The following is a 27,743-nucleotide window of genomic DNA, read 5'->3' on the forward strand; positions in this document are numbered from 1 at the left end:
ATGCGTTCAGAAGGGTCGATGGGACCTTCCCAATAGGGGTAGACATTGGGGGTAGGGTTGTTGGGGTCATAGGGGTCCCAATGTGGAACCGGACCATCTTGAGGAGGGTGGTAGGGGTAGTTAACATAAGGCGCTTGGATGCCCGCTTGTACAAGGTTATCATAATTCATCCTCCCGTAGTACCCCCATTGTTCAATGGAAGCTTGGTTATCCCGATAGATATCCTCGAGGGTACTACGAAGGGCATTCATATCAAAAGGAGGAAAGGAGGAAGAGGAAGATGCCTCACCTCCCCCGCTAAGGGGGGGGACCTGTTTACTCCTGGCGGTGGACCGGTGGAGGATGAGGAACTGCACCCCGGGCTCTTGTTCTTCTTAATTCATCGGGGATGTGCTGCCGGGGGATCTTCCATTTGAGAGAAGAGGAATGGTCCACCGTAGTGAGGGATGGGTCAGGAAGGACACACCATTCAACCTCTTTGTCCACTAAGAGGATGAATTTGCGCTTGCTTTTGGAGTACTTGATGAAGCGGTTGTGACGGAGAGCACTAAGGGAGAGAGAATAGGGAGGAAACTCGTCGGTGACTTCCTCTCGGGTTTGGTGCACAAAGGGGAGCATTTCTATTTGCTCCTTGTAAGCTCCATCTTTCAAGGAAAGGGCAATGATAGTGATCATGCCCCCATAAAAATGTCGTCACCAAGACGGTTGTCCCGAGTATCCAAAAGCCTTTGGATGTATGTGGAAGAGCATTGGAACTAAAGGCACTGAGGGTTGTCGGCCAAAAATAGACAAGCTACCTCATCCTTAACCATTGAGCCGAGGTTTTCTTTGAAGAACACGACATATTGGAGAAGCTGAGCAAAATATCTCATGGCTATGTGGATGATGTTGTTGACCTTAGATGTGTTAGTTCGAAAACTATCCCTGGTGGATATGCTCCTCCGCCATTCTTGCTCATTGTAGGGGATGCGATGAGTGGAAGTCATCTCGCAAGGATGATCTAGCCCGGTCGCATGCCAATGGAAAATCTCGTTTAGATCACTCTCGGTGAGGGAGTGATCCTCATTGAACATGCGAAAATGTATCACAGGTTGAGGTTCCTCATCGTTAAACTCCGGCTATATGACTTCCTTGCGGAGAGAGGCAAGGAATTCCAAAGTCACTCGCTCATAGGTGTGAGCGTGAAGGTAGATGAATTCACCCCATCCAAAATTTTGTGCTAACAAGACTACCTCATCCAATATACCGAGCTTTTGCAACGTTGTTGGAGAAAAGAACCTTGTTAAACGGATGAGACGATTGATGAGGGCTTTGTAGACGTCCCAAAAGTTCTCATTTGGAGCAATTATGCTATGATCATTTATGCCGGGAGGAGGCGGGAAACTCGTTGATGAAGATTCACCCACTCTCTTCCTCTTTGACTTGCTCTTACCGAAAACCATGATTCTACAAAATTACCAAGAGCTATTATTAGGAAAATTTGATAAGAGATGTCATAAGAATCTAGCCACGGTAAAAGTGTATGCGTGAAAGTAGTTGCCTTGAGTTGTGAAATAGATATAGAGGATGACAACAATACAATTCAAGGCATAAATGGACACATTTAAACCAAGGCATGGGCAAGAAACCCTATGACATTCATATATAAGTCCTAACAAAGTCTAAGTGAATTTTGGCATGATGTCTCCTAATAACGTGATAATCATTCACCAAACCATCAAAATCAAACCAAAAACAACAAGAATCATTCTCCAACAACATCCAATTCATGAATTCCTCAGTCATCAAATAGTAGCATGAACACCCTAGCATGAAATCAACATTTTTAAGCAAAGACATTGAGATCAAATAAACCAAGGTATACATGCATAATCATGATAACAACATGTTCTACTATCATTTACCAATCAATTGCAACATGTAAATCCAAAGAACCACAAGAATCAAGCAAGTTATTACTAACAATTTCAAGAATACCACAATTCATATTTAAACATGCAAAACATGGTATAACTATGAGAAATTGAAGAAATGAACTTGCAAAAGTTAAGAAAACCATACCACAATAGATTGTAAGTAAGTAGAAACCCAAAAATACCAAAATACTCAAACCCTAGAAGTTGTGGGAAATGAAAAGATGGGATTTTTGTAAGGAATTTTTGGTGGAGATTGTAGAAATGGAGTAGAGGATGGAAAGTAAGTGAGAAAAAGAGAAAATTGGAGTGATTTTGATGGAGGTTTGAGGTTGTAGGAGGGGATTGCAATGGAGGTTAGAGTGAGAAGGAGGAGAATAGAGAGAGAGAGAGAGGGTCGAATGAAATGAATGGGAAAAGAAGAGCAGCCCCCCCCCTTTTTTTTATTTGAAAATTCGACAAAGGTTCGGCCAAACCATGGGTAAGTTCGGTCGAACTCTTGAAATGGTTCGGCCGAACTTGCTCAAGGTTCGGTCGAACCTTCTTTCTAACTTGTAATTCACAAAAATGGGCAGAAAGTTTTCAAGTTTTAATTCCAGAGCTGGTGCGACCGAGCACAACAATGTTTGGGCGAACTAATGTTCGGTCGAACCTCTCCAAGGTTCGGTCAAACCTCTCCAAGGTTCGGTCGAACCTACTCTAGAATATTAATTTTTGCAATTCTAGCAGAAAGTTTTTAACTTGAGGTTCCAGAGGAGGTGCGACCAAACTCAAGAAGGTTCGGGCAAACCTTTCAAAAGGTTCGACCGAACCTTCAGGGAGTTCGGTCGAACCACCTGGCTTTTTTAAAAAATGCCCATTTTGCAACACAATATGCACAAACACCCCTCTTCAAGACACACTAAACACCATACCATCATGCTAAGGCAAAGCATACCAAAAATTCCAACACAATCAAAATTCAAAAATCCAACAATCCAACATTGTAGATAGGAAAATAACAAAGCATTAAGAAAGGAGGAAAGAGAAAAGGGTTAGAGACTCGGGTTGCCTCCCGAGAAGCGCTTCTTTATGAGGTCACTAGCTTGACCATGAGAAAAAATCTTCAAGAAGGAGGCTTGGGATCCAAAGGATCAAGCATTATACATTCGATGATACCAACTTCTTCCTTGCAAAAGTAATGCTTTAAACGATGACCATTAACCATAAACTTGTTACCATCCGCATCTAACTCAAAGGAGCCATAAGGAGTAGTCTTTGATATCACAAAAGGACCCGACCACTTTGATTTCAGTTTACCCGGAAACAAACAAAGCCTTGAGTTGAAAAGCAAAACCTTGTCTCCAACCTTAAAGTTCTTGTTTCGAATATGTTGGTCATGCCACTTTTTGGTCTTATCCTTATATAACCTTGAGCTCTCATAAGCATCATCTCTAAGCTCTTCAAGTTCATTGAGCTTAAGCAATCTCTTCTCACCGGCCAACAATAAATCCATATTGAGCTCTTTGATGGCCCACCAAGCCTTGTATTCTAACTCAACCGGCAAGTGACAAGCCTTTCCATAGACCAACCTATAGGGGGTCGTGCCGATTAGAGTCTTGTACGCCGTCCTAAAGAGCCCATAGTGTTTCATCAAGTTTGAGAGACCAATCTTTCCTTGATTTGTTCACTATCCTTTCAAGAAGATTTTTGATTTCACGATTCGAGACCTCCACTTTTCCTTGAGTTTGAGGGTGGTAAGGTAATCCAACCTTGTGATGAACGCCATACCTCTTGAGAAGAGCTTCAAATTGCTTTTTGGCGAAATGGGAGCTCCATCACTAATTAGCACCCTCGGAACTCCAAACCTAGGAAAAATGATCTTATTTAGAAGCTTAAGCACAACCTTGTGATCATCAGTAGGTGAGGGTATGGCTTCAATACATTTCGTCACATAATCGACCGCTACCAAGATATATAGATTCCCACAAGAAGAAACGAAAGGCCCCATAAAATCCACCCCCCAAACATCGAAAGGTTCAACTTCTAAAACACTTTGTTGGGGCATTTCGTCCCTCTTGGTAATGCCTCCGCTCCTTTGACATCTATCACATTGCGCAACGAATTGGTGGGCGTCTCTATGCATCGTCGGCCACCACAATAAAGATTGAGAGATTTTTCCCATTGTTTTGTCAACACCAGCATTCCCTCCACATGGTAGTGAGTGACAATGCTCAAGAACTCCTTGAATTTCATGATCTGGAACACACTTCCGATAAAGGCCATCTCCACATTGCTTTAATAGGTATGGGTCATTCCAAAAGTACCTTCTCACTTCCTTGAAAAAATTCTTCTTTTGTTGAGAAGAATACTCCGGGGGAACGACTCCACACGCAAGATAGTTGGCTATATCCGCATACCAAGGGGTAGAAGTTGACACCAAAGCCATGAGAGCCTCGAATCCTATCTCATCATTAATCGGTACATCCTCCTTGTTTTCAAATGGTAGCCTAGACAAATGATCCGCTACATAGTTCTCCGCTCCCTTTTTGTCCCTCATTTCCATGTGAAAGTCTTGGAGAGAGGGAACCTAACGGATCAAGCGAGGCTTTGCTTCTTTCTTGGTCATGAGATACAACACCGCGATGTGATCTGTGTACACAATAATTTTTGAGCATATAAGATAGGACCGAAACTTATCGAATGCAAACACTATCGCTAACATCTCTTTCTCCGTTGTTGTGTAATTCTTTTGAGCCTCATCTAGAGTCCTACTTGCATAGTAGATGACACAAGATTTTCCTTGTTTCTTTTGACCAAGAACGACACCTACTGCAAAGTCACTAGCATCGCACATTAGCTTAAAAGGCAAGCTCCAATCCGGAGCTTGCACAACGGGAGAAGAAATGAGAGCTTCCTTGAGCTTACGAAACGCCTCAAGGAAAGCCTCATTGAAGTTAAAAACAACCTCTTTTTTGAGTAATTCGGTCAACGGTTTGGCGATTGAAGAAAAATCTTTGATAAACCTCCGGTAAAAACCAGCATACCCAAGAAAAGCTCGTACCCCCGTGATGGAAGTAGGAGGGGGCAACTTTTCAATCACCGAAACCTTGGCCGGATCAACCTCAATGCCCTTTTTTGAAACCTTATGGCCGAGGACAATGCCCTCCTCGGCCATAAAATAACACTTTTCCCAATTTATAACCAAACTCGTCTCTTGACACCTTTTTAAAACTTTTTCAAGGTTAAAAAGACAAGTGTCAAAAGACGAGCCACCAACACTAAAATCATTCATGAAAACTTTAATTTCTTTTTCAAGCATCTCAGAGAAAATGGAAGTCATGCATCTTTGAAAAGTAGAGGGAGCATTGCATAATCCGAATGGCATTCTTCGGTATGCAAATGTCCTATATGGACATGTGAAAGTAGTTTTCTCTTGATCACTTGGATGGATAGGGATTTGAAAAAAATCTGGAATACCCATCCAAGAAACAAAAGAAAGCATGGTTAGAAAGCCTTTCAAGCATTTGGTCCATGAAAGGGAGAGGAAAATGATCTTTCTTGGTGTTTTTGTTCAATCTCCTATAATCAATGCACATTCTCCACCCGGTCACCGTCCGGGTGGAGATTTCCTCTCCCTTTTCATCCTTGATTATGGTCATTCCACCCTTATTTGGAACTACATGAACCGGGCTAACCCATTTGCTATCGTAGATAGCATAGATGATGCCCGCCTCACGTAGTTTCAAAATTTCTTTCTTCACAACCTCTCGAAGGTTGGGGTTCAACCTTCTTTGAGGTTCAATGGAGGTGGAATGATAATCTTCAAGATGAATACGATGCATGCATAAAGAAGGGCTAATACATTTGATATCATCAATGCTATACCCTATCACATCCCTATATTTTCTTAAAACATCAAGAAGTTTTTCCAAATTAAGACCATCTAGGGTAGCATTGACAATAATAGGGTATTTTCCCTCCTTATCAAGAAAAGCATATTTCAAAGAAGGGGGAAGGGGCTTGAGTTCTACCTTGGGAGGAAGCTTAGAACTCTCCTCCAATTTCTCCTTCTTGGACTCAAGCTCGATCTCAACTTGTTGTTCAACTTCCTCCTTTGAGGATTCCTCCATTGCCATGACAAATTCTTGCCTCTTGAGAGTGGAACTCTTCTTTGCATGTAAGGGCTTCTATCATTGGATCTTGAGGCCTCATCACGACCCTCCCCAAGCGATCTAGCTCTTCATTCACAACATCAACTCTATAGCATTTTTCAACCATGGGGGTCTTGAGCAACTTAGAAAACTTAAAGACAATCTTTTCATCGGCCACTTCACATGTGATGGTGTTGTTCTTGCAATTGATGACCGCCCCCAAAGTTTTAAGAGCTTCACGTCCCAAAATCAAAGGAGTGTTAACATCTTCCTCCATATCCATCACTACAAAGTCACAAGGCACGTAGATGTGTCCCACTTGAATTGGAACATCCTCAAGCTCTCCACAAGGTAATTTCACCAACCGATCGGCCAATTGAATTGTCTTCCTTGTGGGGATCATCTCAATTTGAGTTTTTGAGCAATGGATATAGGGATTAAACTAACACTTGCTCCAAGATCGGCTAAGGCGCCCCTAGCTTCCATGTTCCCAATTTTCACCGGCAAAGTGAAACTTCCCGGGTCTTTTTCCTTCTTGGGCATCTTATGTTGGACAAGAGCACTCACTTGATGTGGAAGGGTGATAAGATCATCATTGAGCTTCCTCTTGTTGGTGAGAATATCTTTGAGGAACTTGGAGTAAGATGGCATTTGTGTCACAACTTCAAGAAAAGGGAGGTTGATATGCAAATTCTTCATGACACTAAGAAATTTTATAAACTTGTCATTCAACTTCCTCTTCTCTAGCCGACCGATAAAAGGAACCGGTCCATCAAGATTCCTAGCCTCAATAGGAATTGAAGTTGTCTTCTCATTATCAAGCTTCTTCTTCTCCAAACCTCCTTCTATCTCATCACCCTTTTCTTTCTCACCCCCTTGTTTTCATTCACACTCTCCTCTCCTCCATTCTTTTCCTTACTATCCCCTTCATTTGGCCCTTCATAGGAAGTTCCCGACCTCAATTTGATCGCCTTGCATGTATCGGGTTTTGGATTATGAGATGGGTTAGGTTGTGGTTGTCCGAGTAGAGTGGATGGTGAATTGAAAGGAGTTCTCTCGGCCAATTGAGCTAGTTGTGAATCAACCATCTTGTTATGAGCTCTTATCTCTTGCATTTGTTTCCCAAAATATTGCATTTGTGCATGCATGGCTTGGAGGAGTTGAGTTTGAGTTAGCTCCGCTTGAGGTGCTTGTTCTTGATGATTTCTTTGAGGTCCTTGGGTTTGATTGTTGTATTGGTTGTTCCTTGGATAGCTTCCTCTTGGGTTTTGGGGTTGAGATGGAGGTGGATTTTGATATTGAGGGTTGGAGTTATAGGAAGCTTGAGCTTGTTGGTTCCATTGTTGAGGTTGAGGTACAAACTCGGGTGGTGGTTGTCTCCAAGCTACTCCACCGCCGCTTCCTCTAAATCCCTCTTGCCTTGGTTGTTGTATGAAGCTACATGTTCGGGGCTTAAACCTCCACAATAGGATGTATCATGGTTCGTTCCTCCACAATTTTGACAAGAGAAAGAGTTAACTTGAGAAGAGCTTGCTCCACCACTTGAACTTGCATTCACACTCGTGTTCAATTTGGAAAGCCCTTTTGTTAGTTGATCAATTTGATGTTGTAATTGATCAACTTTCTCCAATTTGTAAATACCACCTCTCTTTGGAGCGTTTCTTCTTCTGCCCCCCCCCCCAAGAGTAATTCTTTGCTACCTCTTCTATTGTGGCTTCAACTTGATTTTGAGGGATCTTGATTAATTGACCACCCGCCCCCGCATCCAAATTGGCTCTTGACATGGGCTCCAATCCGTCGTAGAAAAACTGCATGAGCAACCCTTGATTGTACTCATGGCGGGGACATGCTTGTACCAACTCTTTGAATCTCTCCCATGCTTCACCAAGACTTTCATCGGCATCTTTCTCAAATGATGCAATTTTCCTTCTCATTTTGATGGTCTTCTCCTCGGAGATAAAGCGCTTCAAGAACGCCTTTACTAGCTCCCTCCATGTTGTGAGAGTGTTAGGCTTTACTTGCTTTAGCCATTTCTTTGCTCGTCCGGTGAGAGATTGCCGGAAAAGGTGCATACGAATGTAGTCTTGACTCACTTCATTGGTTTGCATCATTGCGCACAATTCAAGGAATCGGTCCAAATGTTCAATAGGGTCCTCACTTGCACTTTCGGAAAATTTCTCCGATTGGACCATTCGAGTATATTGTGGATGGATTGAGAAGTTGGTTTCCGTGACGGGTAGAAAAATCCCTCCCGTGAGCTCATAATCCTCCGGATTTCCAAACTCCCGAAACAAAACATCATTCTCTTGTCCCGCCATTGATCCGCGTGGTGAACTTGAAGAGTAAGTATCACTCTCACTATCAACTATATCACCAAAACCTCTTCCCTCGTCTTAGATAAAGCCTACGGACTTGTCTCAAGGTTCGGTTGATTTCGTGGTCAATTTGTTGTAAGGGTGCTCCTTGAGACCTCCTAAGGAATCACCAAAGCTAAGCAAACAATTAGCAATGACAAGGATGATAAAACAAAAAACAAAAAGAAAAGAAAGCAAAATGACTCTAATAAGAGAAATAATAGACGCTAAACAAGCCGCTTCCCCGGCAACGGCGTCAAAGTTTGATCGCGGGTTAGATAGGTCGTTAAGCTACTACCCTAACCAAATTAATCATTTATAATACCTAAACCTACACTAAACTAGTGAGTGGAAAGTAAAGGGTCGAACCACTAGGGAAGCACGCTAATTCAACATCAAATATCACTAATGCAAGAGTGAAAAGGGGATTGTTTTTGTTGAGTAAGAACACTAAAACTACAAAAAAGCAAGAAAATGATCATTAAAATCAATAGAAAATGACGCTAGGGATACGGGGGTGTCCAATATGATTAGAAAGAGGAGAATAATGGTGATTATCATGAAACATATGCCAAAGAACACAAGATTCTACCTAAACAATTCATTCTCATGCAATAGTCTAGACAAATCAATGAAAGAGGTCTACACTAATAAGGATCATTCTCACGCATCCTATTAGTTACAATCAAATCAAGAGAATAAAGAAGCACAATCCATAAAAACTCCACTTTCATAACTCATTCTCATGCAATCATTAAAATAGAGGTGATTCTAATCTAGTTCAAATCACTTTCATGCATTTAAACTAGAAAACATCAAATAGAGTGCACAATACTCCCAAGCTAATAAAAATCATGTCTTTCATCAATATATGGCATAAGTTCAATCCAACCATCATCATTCATCCAATATCAAATCATATCTTCCACCCCCTTCCCCTAGCTAAAAGTTTAGCCTAGAGAAGGGAGATTAAACATTATATCAAAACTAGAAATAAAATCAAGAAATTCAAAACAGAATATGATTAAAATCAATGAAATCAATAACAACTAGATAAGCTAATAAGATTGACAAGAATAGGTAACAATAAAACAAATAAATAATACTAAAGGAAAGGAGAAGAGATTACTAAAGAAGGGATTAATGAAAGATGAAAACTTGAATTCTTGCTTGATTGATGGAAGATTAAAACTTGAGCAAAGTTGAATACAATAAAGGATGCTTGAATAATAATCTATTTTCTCTCTCTAGATTAGGCTAATGCTCTCCAAATTAAAACTAAGTTAATCCAAAAAATTACATCAAAACGTTCTAAGATGGGACTTATGTAGTCCGTACAGAGCTAGCTGAAAAAGAGGAGTGGTCCGACCGAACAATGGGAAGGTTCGGCCGAACTACAGGGTTGGTTCGGCCGAACCATGGGTAGGTTCGGTCGAACCTCCCTGATCCTGGTCTAGTCGAACTTCTGTGGTTCGACCACTCCTGCAAAATTGCCAAATTGCTTCTTGACCCTGCCTCGACGTTCGGCCGAACCACTGAGCAGGTTCGGCCACACCCTGGTTCGGCAACACCTTCAGGAGGTTCGGCCGAACCTCATCTGAATCTTGCTTCCTTTAGCTTCCCTTGAGCTTAGCTTCCTCCTCTTGAAAACCCCGATGGTTCCTATAAAGCATAAGCATGGAAATCAAAATAAAAACAAAGCGAGAAGACTAAGAAAAGGGAAGATAAAGGAGAAAAGAAAAGAGGAAGCAAAACTAAGTAAAAATGCTTAGAAAAAGGGCCAAACAAGTGCAAAATTCCCTATAATATATCGTTGGAAAGGTCTTTACAAAGCCTATACAACTACACCATTATTGGACCCATATCATGGACCAAACTAAACTTGAATGCACGTTTTTCATAAATAGGGTAAGAAAAGAAATAGTTTCAAAAACAGATTGAAGAGATATTTTAATAAAAACATCCTCATCACTAGACTTTTCACACTTTCGCTTTGTTCGATAATCAAATGACATGAAAGGTATTCATCACTGGGTTTGGTTTTGGGAAAACACATTTGGGTGTCTACACTAACCATTTGAGCCTTTTCCCTTCTTTTCAAGCCACATCTTTAGAACTTTGAGCCTTTTGTTTCTTTTTGTTCCATTTTTTGTTTTTGTGAAGCAAATGATCATGTTCTTGGAGTTTGCGGTATATGAGTTTGGATATTGATTCCTTTTGTAAGCAAGCTTGTGTTTTATGTATATTTTATGAATAATGGCAAATATATCATGGAAAAAGCCGTCCAAAATTAAAAAAGGCAAGGACATAATAAATGCAAAGTTGTAAGAGTCGTCCATAGTTAAAAAAGGCAAGGACAATTGCTTTGAAAAGATGAAAACAACAAAAAAAATGAAAATTAGAAAATTCAAAAATATTTTGATGTGAATTATTCTCCCTTTCTAAGCATTGAGGACAATGCTTCATTTGAGCTTGGGGGAGAAGCGTTTACGCTTTTTGTATATATGTTAGTGAGTATAGCTTTGAATAAGCTTTGGGGTGTGTAGGGAATATTTCAAGCATTACCCCAAACTTGAACCCCACTGTGATCATACACTTAAGAATGGTGGCGTCCAAAGGGAAGGAAGCTAGAGCAAAAGAGTCGCCAACAAGTTTTAGGAACTTGTAAACCGTTCATAGGATGAAGGTTACTCCCTTTAACGATCTAAGAGATCGTTAACTCTAATAGGTCTGGAACCAAGACTGGAAGTTCGGGGATGAAGGTACAAATCCAATCTAAAAAAGAAATAACCTGCCCTAATAATAGGCCTCTACTTTATTCTTCTTGTATTCATGTGCGCTTTCTGACTAACATGCAATCAATAGGATTAACCTAAACCTGTTTAATCTATGTTGTTTGAATATTAATGCGCAAATAATGCTATTATTGGCGATCACTTGAATTATAATCAAATTAACCCTAAACAAGATTATCAATTATCTTATTGAGCGTGATTACAAGTACCAATTCCCTTTAAGCATGCATAAAAGGCGTGATCAAGCAATAACAATAAATATGCATCAAGCAACATAACAATAATAATAATAATCATAATTACAATTATAATAATTAAATTAATCATGTTCATGTTAAAAATAAAGCATAATAATAGCAAGATTCTAGACATGATACTCACAAGATTAATAGCAAACCGTAGTATGATACTAACATGTTATTAGGAAAGAAAATAGGAAGCATCATAGAAATCATAATTGATATAAGGAGCTTATTGTTGTCACCCTAAACATCATACTAAGAAAAACATCCTAACATGATACTAGGAATCAAAATAACAACCTAAACATGATTTCTATATCAAAATAACAATTAAACAATTAAAGTACTTACTTGGATGCCTCGTATCTCTTTCTTATAGCATAATATACACGTTAGTAACTTCAACGAAAATAATAAAATCAAAACAATTAAATGAAATAAAGATTAAGAAAGTTTAGACTGGATTTGGACCAAACCCTCAGAAATCAAACCTTTCACATCTAGGACGAAGACAAATTTAAATTATGCTAGGTGTGTCTAGATCTTGTGAATGCAGAATTTTGTATTTGAGAAAAGGCTAGTTTAGAAAAGAGAGAGAGAGAATATCAAGAATTCTTTGATGAGAGTTGGTGATTGAAAACACAGGTTTTAGGAGGCTATTTATAACGAAAATCAGCTGGATTATGATAAAAAAGAATCAGAGTTTCGAAAAGAATAAAACACAGCGATGTCGCCAAACACGCCTTTGTCGCCAAACGATAGAGCCTGTCACCAAGCGATAGACGTGTCGCTGCGACGCCAGGCATGTCGCCAGGCGACAACCTGTGGCGCTGCAGTCAGTTTTTCCATGCGTTTTCATATTTTTGATAAAATTTAAGCGTACGAGGGGTAAAACTGTAATTTCCTTAAAAACACTTCTTTTATTCTAAATAAAACTCTTAAAACTCAATTATCAATGCTAATCACATTAAGATTCAAAAGAACCTTCTAAAAGATTCTAGAAGACTATAATCAATCCTAATTGCATTAGGTATGATAAATCATAATAGGCCCTCCTCTAGATCATTGGGCCGCATATCAAGATCAAACCGGGCCAGTTTAGTAATTCAGCCATAACTTCCTCATTCTTCATCGGAATTGGGCTTATAATATATCGCTGGAAAGCTCTTTTTGAACCCGATCCAACTACACCATTATTAGACCCTTTCCATGGATCAAACTAAACTGGATTGGATATTTTCATAAAATAGGTTTTCAAAAACAGAGAGAAAGAAAAGAATTAAAAACTAACCACAACACTAAAAATCTTCCACACTTTCACTTTATTCGATTATGATTCGACGTAAAAGGTGCTCATCACTGGGTTTGGTTTTGGGGAGGCACAAATGGGTGTCTACAGGGTGTTAGTTTGTTTTTGTTTGGTGACTACTTGATTGTGATTCTAAGAAAGGGCTCGTTCTTTGCTTCACTATTAGGGATACCACCAATATTTTTAATTTCAGCCTACCCTCAACCTTTTTCCTTTACGTTACAACCATTGGGGAAGACCTTTTTAACTAGAGGTTAAGTCGCATATCGAGGGAAGGCATTATGAGTTAAAGCCTAAGGAGATGGGATGCAAAGTCAAGATGTCGAGAAACCTCAAATCTATTTGTTTTTTCAGTTCCTTCGAGGAACTATAGAGACGCTCACTAAAAGTATATTTGAAGCTAATTGAGATAATGTGCTAAAATATTTTGAGATGAAAGTGAATCGCGTTCCATTAGTTCTCTATGCTTAGCATTTTCTAATGTTTCAATCAACCTTAGATATCTTAGAACTTACACTCCCTTACTTGTTTAGAAAGATTTTCATTCACTTGTGCTTGTACATTTGGAAAAGTCCTTTCATGAACATTTGTTTTCTTTTCTTGTATTTTGGTTTCCTTTTCGTGCTTTGCCTTGTTTGTATTATTACAAGAGTTATAGGTTAATTTCTTAAAAAACCTTTACGAGAGCATCACTCATCCTCTAGGGCGATCTAGGGGTTTAAATGGCTTGTCTTTAGTTGGTTAAATTGATCGTGATTCCTACAAAATTGATTTAATGTATATTCTTGTCTCTTCTCTTCATTTTGTTTGTTTGAATAATCTCATTATTTCTCCGTTGGTTTTGTTTTGCTCAAGGACGAGCAAAAGGTAAGCTTGGGGTATTTGATGGGTGTCATAAATGGCACCCACTTGATGAGAATTTAAGTTGTTTTATTCCTCTTTTCATAGCTTTCACGCTCAATAAATTCCTAGTTTTATGCATTCGGTCTTGGTTTTACCTTTCCCGACTTATTTTGTAGATTTTGTGCATTTTGTTGGTTTTTCTACTCTTTTCGCCTTTATTTGCTCTATTTTCGTGGTTGTAGGTATTGTACGAGGTCCGGGTCTTGATAATGGTGATTTACTAAGGTGGAAGATGCTTTTGGAGCGAGCTCATGGCAATTGAAAAGCTCAAGATGCAAGGAAGTGGATTCTCCAAGTTCTAGCTCTTGTGCTCTCAAGCCTTGCTCTCATGAAGATGGGTATTGAACACACTATCAAGTACTTTTTGGGACTGCCACTATTAGTGTTTATCATCATCATATCGCACATCCACTCAAAGACCTTAGCGAACGCACGAAGCCGCGAGAAGATCGAAGAAACCCAGAGGAATGCAGGCGCGCAGCCTAGCCGCGCGGCATGCAGCCCCTCCGCGCGGGTGCGCAACCCTGCTTTCCGGGCGCACCTTCTTGCCCGCGCGGCTGCGCCTCTTTGGGTATTTTTCTTGCTCGTTTTTTGTTTGCGCCTCCTATATATATCTTTGTAGCCCGATTTTTGGGGCAAGTTTTAGATCAAGTTTCATTTTAGATTTTGATCATAATTTTAGCTTAGTTAGGAGCTTATCTCTCTAGTTTTTAGGGTTAGTTTAGGAGTAGATTTTAGAGAGATAAAGTGAGGAATTTCAATGGTGATTGAGAGATTGAAGATTCAATGGTGACAATTGTGTTGAAGATCTTCTCTATTATCAATGAGCATTCTTAACTCTATCTCATTTTTATTGATTTGTTTGATTTGATTTTGATTTGTTTTTGTTGTTTGATCTTTGATTAGTGTAATAATTTTTCATAGATTGTTGAATCTTGATTTCTTTAGTTGTTTGTTGATTAGATGATGATGTTAGAGTAGTTGTTGGCTAGGGATTGGGTGAAACTTGTATGATTTATTGATTGTGCTTAATTTGGGGATTGTGTTGATTAATTGTTGAGATTAAAGTGATTAATGGAAGTGTGCATGTGTGTAATTTGATTAGGCCTTGAGAATTATGCTAGATTGCATTGTAGTTTCTAATGATACAGACCATTGATTTAGGAATTGCAATTGTCGGTTGAGCTTGATTAGTGATACTCCTAGTTAGGTTCTCTCGTAGTTGGCGCTAGTTTGACCTCTAGGAGATAGCTTGTTGACTCTTTTGATTGAGCTTGCCATTAGTCTTCATAACCATTGACTTGCATGTACTTTCGAGTTGCTATTATTGTCATGATTACTTGTTGATCCCCATTCCTAGTGATTTATTTGTTTGGTTTCTTTCTTTGGTAGTTGGTTAGTGTTCTCCTTTTATCCTTAGAATTCGACACAGCTTAGGCACATAACTGAGAGCGCTTGAACATTACCGTTCCGTTGGGTTCAACCCTTGACTTGCCTCTTTACTAGTATTTAGGTTGGTTAAGTGTTTATAAATTTAGTTTGACCGAGGGAGGATAAGTTTCAACTACCTAGTTCACCCCCCGTAAAAGGTGAAGTGAGCAACGTCTTAGTGTTGTTTGGTAAACATGAAAAATGAGTTCCCATAGGTAATTATATTTCATGGGAACTAATTTCCTTTGTCCTTTCCTAGAAATTAACTTAAGTTTTTTTGGTTGATAATATTTAGGAACTTGATTTCCTAGGAATTTATTTCTTATATTTTATTAGTTAGCTTGATAATTTTTTTATTTAAGTTAACAAATTTGGAAAGAGAAAGAAAGAGATTAAATTATTAGAGCATCCATAATGGCTAGTTACATGTACTTGTAGTTTTGAGTTGGCACATCATTAACTCCAAGCTACATGATATAGACTACAACCTCTACAATGGTAGGCTACATTCTTTTGAAATAAATAAACCATAAAATAATAAATTATTAAATCAAGAAACAAACAAACACATAAAATTTACTTCCTCTGTTCTTTTTTACTTGACCTGTTTCTTTTATCACGCTTGCCGATGTAAAAATATAATGATCAATAACTTTAATTCTCGATAAGTAAAAATTATAAAAGTAATATATTATGATAGTACTTGTTGAGACGAATTTAAAAATATCTTACATGAATATGTTTTTCTTTAAATATTATTCACAAAACCCGGTCAAAGGAGGAGTGGTGAATAGTGTAAAAGTCAAAGCGGGTCAAGTAAAAAAGAAAGGAGGAAGTATTAAATAACTAAATATTTATAGCATTGGGTGGGGTGAAACTACATATCTCTATAAAGCTATGTAGTTTTGCTTAGTTACAAGAGGTTGTAGCTCCACAATAGTTAACATGTAACTAGCAATTGTTGAGAAATTGCTAGCAGGTCCTTATGCACAACCATTGTGGATGCTCTTAGTGATAATAATACAAGAAGGCTCCACAATAATCATGGGAATTGTGACTTACCAAGGAGGAGTTTTGGTAAGTGAATTCTTTGTTTTATGGGAATTAAAGCTTCCCTTGAATTTCCATTTCCCCCACTTGGATAAATTTGTGTCAATCAAACAACATATGTTATTTCCATTTCCTATAAAGTAGATTTTTCCATGTTTTTTTTACCTCCCTACCAAACAACACCAACTTATTGAACAAAAATTACAATTTTATTAAAGGGTCCGCTAACACGACATGAGCTTTATGTATGAAGAATGAGCATGGCACGACATAACTATTTATGGCCAATTTAGAGTGGTCATTATTGTGGAAACATACTTTGTATGTATAATCATCACATATGTGCATACATACCGGGGGTATGTTTATTTTTTCATTGAAACTTTAATTGTATATTTTGTGTCACTAGTTGTGGTGCGCGCGCAATGCGCCCCCCAGCGTTATGCTATGAATGATAATGAAGGTGCTTGGATGTTGTTAATTTGGGATTTGTACAATGAAAAAAGGGTTACGATGTGGTGTATCGTATGTCCTATCATTTTTTGTACTGGTTGATGGTATTATGCTTTAATGAACATGGTGTACCGTATGTATTGTAAATTGGGGTTTTATATCGGTTTTTCTATTTGTTTGTAGTCGCAATGGGGGATTTGTATGTATGAATTATCCAATAATAATTTAAATCAATGTTGAATTGAATATTAATGTTGATGTAAGGTGGATTTTACAGGAAATGATCTTATGTCATAATAATCTTGTATTGTGAGGCTAGCGTTATAGTCATAGACATTGAAGTACGTGTTTACTATTGAGTTGGGCTGTTACTATTATATTGCTATTAAATACTAATCCTTTTAGTTTCCTTACACCTATTTATATTTGTCTAATTGTCATAGGGTTATGTTGTCGTTGAAATAAATTTTCTACATAAATGGCTGTGTAAGTATTTCTTTGGGGAGGTGAGTATTGCAGTTAAGATCAAACTGGTCGTTTGGCTACGAAATTAGTATGGCTGATTTTGCATTGACGTTTATTATCCGGTGTGAAGCATAAATTCTAGATAAAATGATAAGACAAGATTAACGCATTGTTGAATTTCCTGGCATATGAAATTTAGAGGACTTTTATATGTAGTGTAATTTGGGGGTTGGTAAAGCAAAGATTACTCGTGTGTTTTTGTTTGTCTAGGATTTTGATTTCCTTTATTTTTATGTGATTTGTGAGCCATTTGGCTTTGTTGGTAAACGTAATAATATCTTTTGATGTTATTGTTGTTGATGTGATATAAGGGTTAGTTCTTTTTTGGTTTTCCCTTTGTGAAATTGATCTGATATACTGTGATATAAGTGATTGGTATTCCATAGTGAGGATTGTTTGTGATAAAGGAAGTGTTCAAGGACTACAAAAACTTAACATCTGTTTTGTCTGCCTATTTTGGTGTAAATTTTAATTGTATTTAAATTGGAGATCACTAATTTGATGAAGTAGCCAGACAACATGGAGTAGATTCTGATATTGGAATGTTTAATTGTGTCTGCTCTAAATTGAGATGACTATGTTTTTTGGGATCTGATTTAGCGAGTTCTGGATGGTTTGCAAGAGGTGTTAGAAGATGGGCATCGAATTGTTGTTGGATAGTAGTGGTGATTTGTGGTTTGTCACATTGTTGCATGAAGAATCAGATGATGGGTGGAAGATGTATCTCGACATAGGCATCTGGACCTTAGAGCTTCAGACAATGTTAAGTAAGCGACATCATCATTCTCAATTAGTCCTAACTCCAAGGTTGTATCGTAGAAAGTTGGGTAAGTATGGCCATTCACAGTTCGAAGGTCTTCAAATGAACTTGGGCTTCTAACATTAAGTAACAACAATCGGAGGAAAACCGTTCTCCTTCTACAGGATATACAAATGACAACCGCCCAACAGAAAATCTATCGAACGCCCTTTCTTTCCATTTTTTACTACCTACATCCCACCTATAGTACTCACATAATTCACTATATAGATGGAATGTACCACCTTCAATGGCTGCAAAGAATTTAGTCATCTAAGTGCGAGATTTTTTAGAATTAGAAACGACAGCACTTAATTTTTTCATGAGGATACAAATGCACAGTCTATGAATTAGGCAAATGGACTTGCAAAGGTAGAACTGGAGGATGAATTTCAAATAGATCAAAACTGAAAATTCTCCAAGCAGCTTCACAAGGGGAGACCCATCTACCTGATTAGTATTGTTCAATCTCATTAACGGAATTGTAATCACTAGGCACTATATTAAATGAAACCTTATCATGACCCTTGTACACATCTTGTACAAATACTTGAGTACTCTAATTGTAGAACAAATCTCTACATTGAAATGACAGTCAAACAGTGAAGAAAGATAAGTGTTTTAAGGATTTACCCACTAGTTATCAAGGTATTTTCTATGGATGTTGACCTTTTCTCCAGTTTTACGTCTTTGATAGATAGGATAACCATCTTTACTATTAGTTGTTTCGTCTGAAAATTGTTTAGGGTATTTATTTTTATAAACCAAGGTACCACTTCTTTTACGCATAAATGGGCATTCTGGATTCAATTCACCACAAGGACCATGCATCATATGCACAAAAAAATTATCATAATTAGTAGGACACTTCATTTTCCATTCTGATCTCAAGATCACTAAGAAATGAGCGTGTGGCAACCCTCGTTTTTGAAACTAAAAAACATACGCCATTGCAGCAACTTCGCCAAATATCTTCTTTTGCATAATCTCTTTCTTCAAAAGGATTAATTTTGCTCTAAAAATCTGGGCTATTAAATCAGGTCGATCTTGTGCTATTTCATCATAGGCTAACTCAGCTTTAATCTTAGGCCAGTTAGCATTGCATGTGATAGTATTGAAGAAATCAGGCTTCCCATATCTCTGTACCAAAGCCATTGCTGTAACACCCCCAAATCTCCCTCTACGTAAATACTATATTTATACGTATACAAATACCGTAGAGATAGACTTGGGCGTATTACCGCCACGTGAAAACGTAAGGCTTAACTAATTACTCAAATTGCAGCGGAAAAATAACTAACTTTTATTAATAATAAAATGAGTAACCATAATAGCCGTTTCAAAATAATCCAATAAAAACTCCACACATAAATAAAATTAACTCCTAACTATGTGATCCCAATCCCGACACTAGTATGCGCACGAACAACTCCACACCTGAAATCAAGACTGCTTACCAAAAATGGTAAACAGGGCCAACCAAAACAAAAGGAAAACAGATTAGCAAAAACGCTAAGTACGTATAAGTGCAAGGCATGTAAATACTTTAATTAGTCAAACATGTTTTCGAAATAACCATTTAACTTGTCACAAGTCACTTTCAAAATTAGACTTTCTAAAATTAAACCTTCCCAAGGTAGTATTGTTCATCAATCAAAGCTTTCCAAACCAATAGATTTTCAATTTATAAACTTCCAATTTTAAAATATAACTCCAAACCAATTTTCCTCACCTAAGTGTGCACACCCCCCAAGCAAGTTATACTATAATCGAGGAAAGACCTGATCATACAAAGCTCATGGACTTACTTAACCAGTCCCGGGTAGAGGGACAACTAAAATATCAAATACTCAGGCTCATAATGAGCTGCAAATTTTAGATTAACTCAATCAAATGATTTATAAATTAAACCAACTTTTATTAAATCAATCAACACTTTTAGAGATCAAACCTGTAAATCATAAAATCATATATTTTAACTCGTCATAAAAATCATTAACTTAAATATTCATATGTAATATTTATTCAAACAATCATTAAAACAAACATTTACAAACACGCATTCAAAATTGTATCAAGGACCTAGCCACTGCACCTATACGTACCTTGATCACGAGAACAAATAAGGTACGATCACTAAACTTGACCACGATCGAGGGACTCCTCCTACACAATTAAAATAACATTAATTAATATAAGGTTAACAAAACTAACACAAAACTATAAATAATACTCTATTTGTGCATGGAATATCTAAATATTAACCTTTATAAGATCAAGTCTTGTTAACAAGTTATTTTAGTATCAAAATAACAATCTTAGTATCAAAATAGTATTGTTAGTATCATAAATGGGTATTAGAAAACATAATAATAATAATAATTTATGATAAGTAAGGGAATATGAAGAGTAGTATGCATATGTATTGGCCAGGGGTAAGGAGGGAAGGTGCGTATTGCACCTTACTGGCAGCAGATAGCGTCAAGCAAGGACGGCAGCGGCAAGTTATTTCCGGTGACAATAAGGTCGCGGCTAGGGTGGTGGCAATACTTGGTTGCGGTTGCGGTGTTTAATCAAACAAGGAGGGAATAGAGGAGGGCGTGAGATTGAGAGTAGAGTAAAGAGTTTTCTGATTTTTGGTGTGAGGAATTTGTGAAGGGTTGAGGGTCTATTTATAGTTTTTAAGGGTGGAAAAGATAGAGTTTAAGAAGGTATAGGATTAATGTGAAAACTAGATAAGTTTGGTTAGTTAAATGAACTTGAATGTCATTTAGCTTAGGTTAATTGGTTAGAGAAATAAGATAGGAAGATAAATTAGGAGATTATATCACTTAAGGAATATAAATTAGGAAGATAGGAAGATAAATTAGGAAGATAAACACACGGCCAACTTTTTTTTTTTTTTTTTTTTATAAATGAATGAAAATCATACTTAAATAAGTAATTAACAAATATAAATAATTTAGATAATATTAAAACTAAGTTAGTTGTAAATCATATTAGATATTATCTTTAAAAACTCTTGAAATTGCTAGTATAAAATATAAACCGGCCTTTAAAAGATAATTAAGCCTATATTATTAATTTAGAAATCCGAAAATAATTAATTATTCAAATGATTAAATACTTATATTTGGTGCCAAAATTTAAAATTCATTTTGGCTCCAAATTAAATAATTTAATAACTTTCCAAAATATTTTTTAAAAATTCAGGGTATTACAGTCTACCCCCCTTAAAAGAAGTTTCGTCCCGAAACTTAAAATTATTTAATAACTCGAATTAATACTCCAAATTATCTTAAATTGGTTAAAATTTAGTATGTTCATGCACAACCTAAAGACTTTACTCAAAAGACTCACTTAATAAAGACTTAAAAAGGAAAGCGTGAAACTCTATTGCATTCTACCCCCCTTAAAAGGAAGTTATGTCCCCGTAACTTAACCACTCACCATGAAAAGGTTAGGGTACTTTTTACCCATTTCTTCCTCAGCCTCCCAAGTTGCTTCCTCAACCTTATGGTTCGACCATAGAACCTTGACAATCTTCACATCCTTGTTTCTAGTGCTTTTAACTTTACTATCTAAAATTCTCACCGGTCTTTCTTCATAGGTCAAACTTTCATCTAGCTCCATTGTCTCTGGTTCTAGCACATGTGCAACATCAGGAACATACTTGCCAATCTGGCTCACATGAAAAACATTATGCACCCTTTCAAACTCGTTGGGTAAGTCCAACTTATATGCTACTTTCCTAACTTTTTGAAGAATCTCATATGGCCCAATGTACTTTGGGCTCAGCTTTCCCCTCTTACCAAATCTCATTACCCCCTTCATATGAGATATCTTCAGCAACACCTTCTCTCCTATTTGGAATTCTACATCCCTACGCTTCTCGTCAGCATAGCTTTTTTGTCTATCTTAGGCTGCTTTGATTTTCTCCTGGATCAACTTCACTTGCTTAATAGTTTCCTCGATCATTTCAGGCCCAAGAACAATAGTTTCACTTATGTCACTCCAACAAACTGGGCTCCTACATTTCCTTCCATACAAGGCTTCAAACGGGGCCATTCCAATGCTTGCATGATGAATATTATTTTACGAAAACTCAATCAAGTCTAAGTGGTCTTCCCATGAACCTCGATACTCCAGTACACATGCTCTCAACATGTCCTCCAAGGTCTGGATGGTCCTTTCAGTCTGACCATTAGTTGCAGGGTGAAAAGATGTGCTCATCAGTAACTTTGTTCCCATAGCCTTTTGCAAGATTTTCCAAAAGTTAGACAAGAACCTCGAATCACGATCTCAAATGATATCTGTAGGCACTCAATGATACTTCACCACAAACTTCATATATGCCCTTCCTAACTGATCCATAGAAAAAGTGTTTTTCATAGGTATAAAGGTTGCAGACTTAGTCAATCGATCCACAATGACCCAAATCGTGTCATTCCCTGCCCTGGTCCTTGGTAATGCCTCCACAAAATCCATGGCAATCGAATCCTACTTCCACTTTGGTACTTCCAACGACTTAACCATTCCTTGTGGCCTTCGATGCTCTATCTTCACTTTCTGGCATGTTAAGCATTTTGCACAAACTCTGCTACTTCTCTCTTCATGTTTGGCCACCAAAAGACCTTCTTTATATCCTTATACAACTTATCCCCTCCAGGATGCATTAAATAAGGAGAGCTATGGGCCTCCTCCATCAGTCTCTGCTTGATGTCCCCACGATTTTGTGGAACACACCATCTCCCTTTAAAGCAAATACTTCCCTCATCAGCAATAGTAAAGTCTAAAACCTGCCCTTTCTCAATCTTCTCTTTTATTGCCTTCAACTTTGAGTCTCCCAACTGACTTTCTCTAATATCATCATAAATAGAAGGTTTCACTGTCCAGGCATTCAACATCTTACTGACCTCTTCGTGCTCCATCACTTCTAAATTCATCTTCTGAAATTCTACACACAGTTGGTCTGGCAAAATCATCATATTCATCAATTGACTGGTTTTCCTACTAAAAGCATCAGCTACCACATTAGCTTTCCCTTCATGATATTGGATTCACACTATAATCTTTCATAAATTCCAACCATCGTCTCTATCTCGAGTTCAAATACTGCTGAGTGTAAATGTACTTTAGACTCTGATGATCTGTGAACATTTTACAAGTTGCACCATATAGATAATGTCTCCAAATTTTCAAAGCAAACACAATCGCAGCTAACTCCAGGTCATGGGTTGGATAGTTCACCTCATGCAGTTTCAACTGTCTCGAAGCATATGCAATGACCCTCCGATTCTGCATTAAAACACAACCTAATCCAAACTTCGATGCATCACTATACACCTCATATTGCCCACTTTCATCTGGAAAAGCCAACACTAGTGCTGAGGTTAACTTGTCTTTCAAGGCCAGGAACGCTTGTTCACACTCCTGGGTCCAAACAAACTTACATTCCTTCTTCATTAAATTCATCATGGGCCTCGCAATCCTCGAAAAATCCTTCACAAGTCTTTGGTAATAGCCTGCTAATCCCAAGAAACTTCAAACATCTGACACATTCTTAGGTGTTGGCCATTCACTCACTGCATTGATCTTCGAGTGATCTACTGAAATTCCTTCCCTAGAAATCACATGACCCAAAAAGGCTACCTTTTCTAACCAAAACTGACACTTCTACAACTTAGCATACAATTGGTGCTCCCTCAGGATCGACAATACTTTCCTTAAATGATTTTCATGCTCCTCCCTATTCTTGCAGTAGATCAAAATATCATCAATGAAAACCACCACAAACTTATCCAAATATGGCCTAAAGATTCGGTTCATCAAATCCATAAAAACTGCAGGTGCATTAGTTAACCTAAATGGCATAACTGTGAACTCATAATGACCATAAAGCATCCTGAAATCACTCTTGGCAATGTCTTGCTATGTAATTCTCAACTGATGGTACCCTGACCTCAAATCTATCTTGAAAAAATATTCCAGCCCCTTTCAACTGATCAAACAAATCATCAATTCTAGGCAAAGGATACTTATTCTTGACTGTCACATTATTCAACTCACGATAGTCTATGCACAACCTCAAACTTCCATCCTTCTTTTTCACAAACAACACTAGAGCACCCCATGGAGAAGAACTAGGTCGAATATATCCCTTATCCAACAAGTCATCTAACTGTGTTTTCAATTCCTTCATCTCAGCTGGAGTCATCCTATATGGAGCCTTCGAGATAGATCCAGTCCCTAGTAGCAATTCTATGGTGAACCCAAATCCCTTACTGGAGGCATACCTGGTATCTCATCAGGAAACACATCTGGAAATTCCTCAACTACTGGAATACTCTCTTACTTCTCATCCTCCCTTCCCACTTCCTGAACACTACACATGTATATAGGATAACCCTTCCTGACACAATTCCGAAATTGCAAGGCAGAAATGATTTTGATCCCTGAACTCTTCCCTTCCTTCCTATAAGTCACTGTCACATTACCCGGACCCAACAATTTCACTTTATGAGCAGCACAATCTATGCGAGCCTTATCCAGCCAGCCCATTCCTAAAATCACATCTAAGTCTTGCAAATCAAACTCTATCAAATCTAAAGGAAATTCTACTCCAACTATGGTGATAGGTACCCCTTTATATGACTTAGAATAATTCCTCACTTCCCCAGGTGGAATAGAAACATCTAGACACACTAACAATGGACTCTCTAACTTTAATCTCTGGACTAGAGATTTTGAAACAAAAGATTGAGGCGCACTCGAATCAAACATGTCTCTAGCATTCAAAGAACAAACAAGGAAAGTGCCAATTACCACATCATTAGAAGCCTCAGCCTCACGACAATTCATTACGAACACACGACCCTTAGGGGCCCCTCCTGCACCGCTACTAGTTCCATTTCTCTGAGCTGATCCATTGGTCTTAGGTGGTTTAGGTTGGTTATTGGTCTCCTGGACTTTTCCCATCTTAACATCCTTCTCCTTGGTGTAGCACTCATACTCCCGATGCCCCAGTTTCAGTTTCAGACAGTAATGACAAGTCACAGGGTTTCCTTCACAGTCCTTCCCTCGTGATTTTTCTCACATCTCTTACAAAAATAACTTCTCTTAGGCCTGGTGTTATTTTCATTCCCATGATTGTTATTTCCATGTCCATTAGCTCCCTTCCTAAGGTTTCCCCTATTGTCCCTCCTGTTGAATTTCCCATTTCCCCTAGAACTCTCCCTAAACCTAGGCCTCTTATTAACTCCATGTGAACCTCCATCACTCTTCCTTTTCCCTCTAGCTGAGTTCTCTAACTCTCTCCCTTGGATCCTATATAGGTGGGCAACTCTCCCATAGACTTTATCTAGTGTTTCAAAGGTTACCCCTCCCAACTTCCCCTGAAGACTTAGGGTCAAACCTTGCTCGAACCTTTGGGCTTTCAACTCCTCCGCGGGTACTACCTCAGGTGAAAACCTCATCAACTCAATAAATTTATTATAATATTCATTAATGGTCATATTCCCCATCCTCAGATTGGTAAACTCCATGCATTTCTACTTCTTCAGGTAGGCGGGATAAAACTTGTCTCTTATAGCCTTCTTCATCTTTCCACCCAAAGTTAGGGGTTTCTAAAAGCTAGTCCGGTTTTGACTCCACCATAGGTCAGCTTCTTTCCTCAAGTAATAAACAACATTATTAACCTTCAATTCTTCAGGACAGTTAATGGCATCAAACAACTTGTCAAATTCCCTTTTCCAATTCTCCAAACTAGCAGGATCCTCCTTCCCAAGGTAAGTGGGTGGCTTTGCAGCTACTATCCTCTTAAAAACTTCCCCAAATTGATCTAAGTCGTTGCTACAATTCCCCTGACTCACCAGCTGGCTCATGCTTTGAGCAATAGTAGTTAGCTTCCTAAGAGTATAGCTCATTTTGGAACTAGTGCGTCTACTATTTCTGGCTCTTAGAGACATCCTGAATAACTTTAAATAACAAATACACATTTATTATATAAGAAAATTTCATAAAACTATTATTAAAGATTGAAACTCCAAATTTACCCACATAGGCTTATTAAAATAATTAATTCATCTTGTCACTACAAATTCATAAGGGCCACTAGTTGGCTTACAAAACAAAACAATTTGCTATTAATGGAAGAAATCAATCAATTATTATTCTGAAATTCTACTCTTGGTCTTAGCTTGCTGGATCATCTTTCTGGCCACGTCACCTGTGTTTCCTGTGGAAAGGTGAAGGGAATAAGGTTCTTAAGGTTTAGCCATGTGGGTTGAAATTTGGTTACATTCAAGTAATAAGGTAGGATAAAATTCACTATAAGTTGGGCTACGACACGAGCCATAGCTAGAGTTGCGGTTTGGGCTAACATAGGGGCTAGGGTTACGGTTTGTACTGTGTTTTGGACTAGATACTCGACCTCTTGGACAAGGGGTTCAGGAGAATGAGGTTGGGACTCAAAGTCATTTGGGTGAGGGATTTTTAAGTCAGCGGATGATGTATAGTCAAGATGCAAACGTGGAGGTGGTAAGGGTGGCATATCATAGTTTAGATTATTTAACTTTTGGACTTCTTGAGGTGTAAGCCGAAGAGGAATTTCAGCAACTATTGGTGTTGGGATTTGGCTCCAGTCAACTTCGGCGAAATGTAGGTCTGCTTTAAAATTGGTTAAGGTTCCTAGCCATTTTCCTTCATGCATATAGGCTTCAATATTCCACAACCCATTAGGTTTAATGAAATTTCTATACTTTTGGATTAATGTATTATATTTAGGTGTTTTGGGTAAGTGAACTAAGGCCAGTAGGATGATCCAAAGTTCCTCGATCATAAATTTCATATTCCTATGTCTTTTTATATCAGTAGCATGCCAAACAATGTCTGTTATAAAGTCACACACAGATATAGCATCCGATTTTCTAGCCTTTGTTCAAAGAAATGTCTTCTAACAGTTTCCATCATCTGAGATAACACAAACTATTTAAGTAAGCAATTTAAATTTCCTCAATGATAAATCTAAAATGAATACTAATAGAACTGAAACACAAATAAATAGACGACCCTATTTATACTTAGACTAATGCACATTAGGTGTTTAAAAAATCAAATAGTTTCAATTCATTTTGTTTTCGAAAATAATATTGTACTCGATTCTTGATATTGGACGGTCGAGCCCGCATCTCCTAGGAAAGTTTCCTACAACGTCCAGGAGAACCTTTCCTAGACAGAGAGTCGTACCCATTATAGGCCTCCGAAGAGAACCCAAGCATCCTTTTCTGAATCATCTTTCCAAATAAGAAAATAGTTTTTATAGAAAATAATTTTACTTTCGAAGCATGCGAAACTCTATCTATCCTATATGCCCATCTTAAGTCTACCCATAAGTTTAATTTCTCAATTTTAATCTTTCTTAGACCCGGAAATATAATACCACTTTGTAACACCCCCAAATCTCCCTCTACGTAAATACTATATTTATACGTATACAAATACCATAGAGATAGACTTGGGCATATTATCGCCACATGAAAACGTAAGGCCTAACTAATTACTCAAATTGCAGCGGAAAAATAACTAACTTTTATTAATAATAAAATGAGTAACCATAATATCTGTTTCCAAATAATCTAATAAAAACTCCACACATAAATAAAATTAACTCCTAACTATGTGATCCCAATCCCGACTCTAGTATGCACACGAACAACTCCACACCTAAAATCAAGACTGCTTACAATAAATGGTAAACTGGGAGAACCAAAATAAAAGGAAAACAGATTAGAAAAAATGCTAAGTACATATAAGTGCAAGGCATGTAAATACTTGTA

General features: G+C 37.9%; 2 protein-coding genes across 2 annotated transcripts; both read right to left on the minus strand.

Moving 5' to 3' along the window:
* Positions 1-21,345: 21,345 nt before the first annotated feature.
* Positions 21,346-22,395, minus strand: LOC110702705. Its single transcript, XM_021880460.1, has 3 exons — positions 22,246-22,395; positions 22,007-22,161; positions 21,346-21,820 (listed from the first exon to the last, which is right to left on the minus strand). The coding sequence occupies exons 1-3, from the start codon at positions 22,393-22,395 to the stop codon at positions 21,346-21,348; spliced, it is 780 nt and encodes a 259-aa protein (XP_021736152.1).
* A 1,188-nt stretch (positions 22,396-23,583) lies between these two features.
* Positions 23,584-24,885, minus strand: LOC110702706. The gene is made up of 3 exons (XM_021880461.1): positions 24,263-24,885; positions 23,823-24,203; positions 23,584-23,770 (listed from the first exon to the last, which is right to left on the minus strand). The coding sequence occupies exons 1-3, from the start codon at positions 24,883-24,885 to the stop codon at positions 23,584-23,586; spliced, it is 1,191 nt and encodes a 396-aa protein (XP_021736153.1).
* Between the last annotated feature and the right edge of the window lie 2,858 nt (positions 24,886-27,743).

The sequence above is a fragment of the Chenopodium quinoa genome, unplaced genomic scaffold (genome assembly GCF_001683475.1).
Source record: "Chenopodium quinoa cultivar QQ74 unplaced genomic scaffold, ASM168347v1, whole genome shotgun sequence".
Taxonomy (NCBI): domain Eukaryota; kingdom Viridiplantae; phylum Streptophyta; class Magnoliopsida; order Caryophyllales; family Amaranthaceae; genus Chenopodium; species Chenopodium quinoa.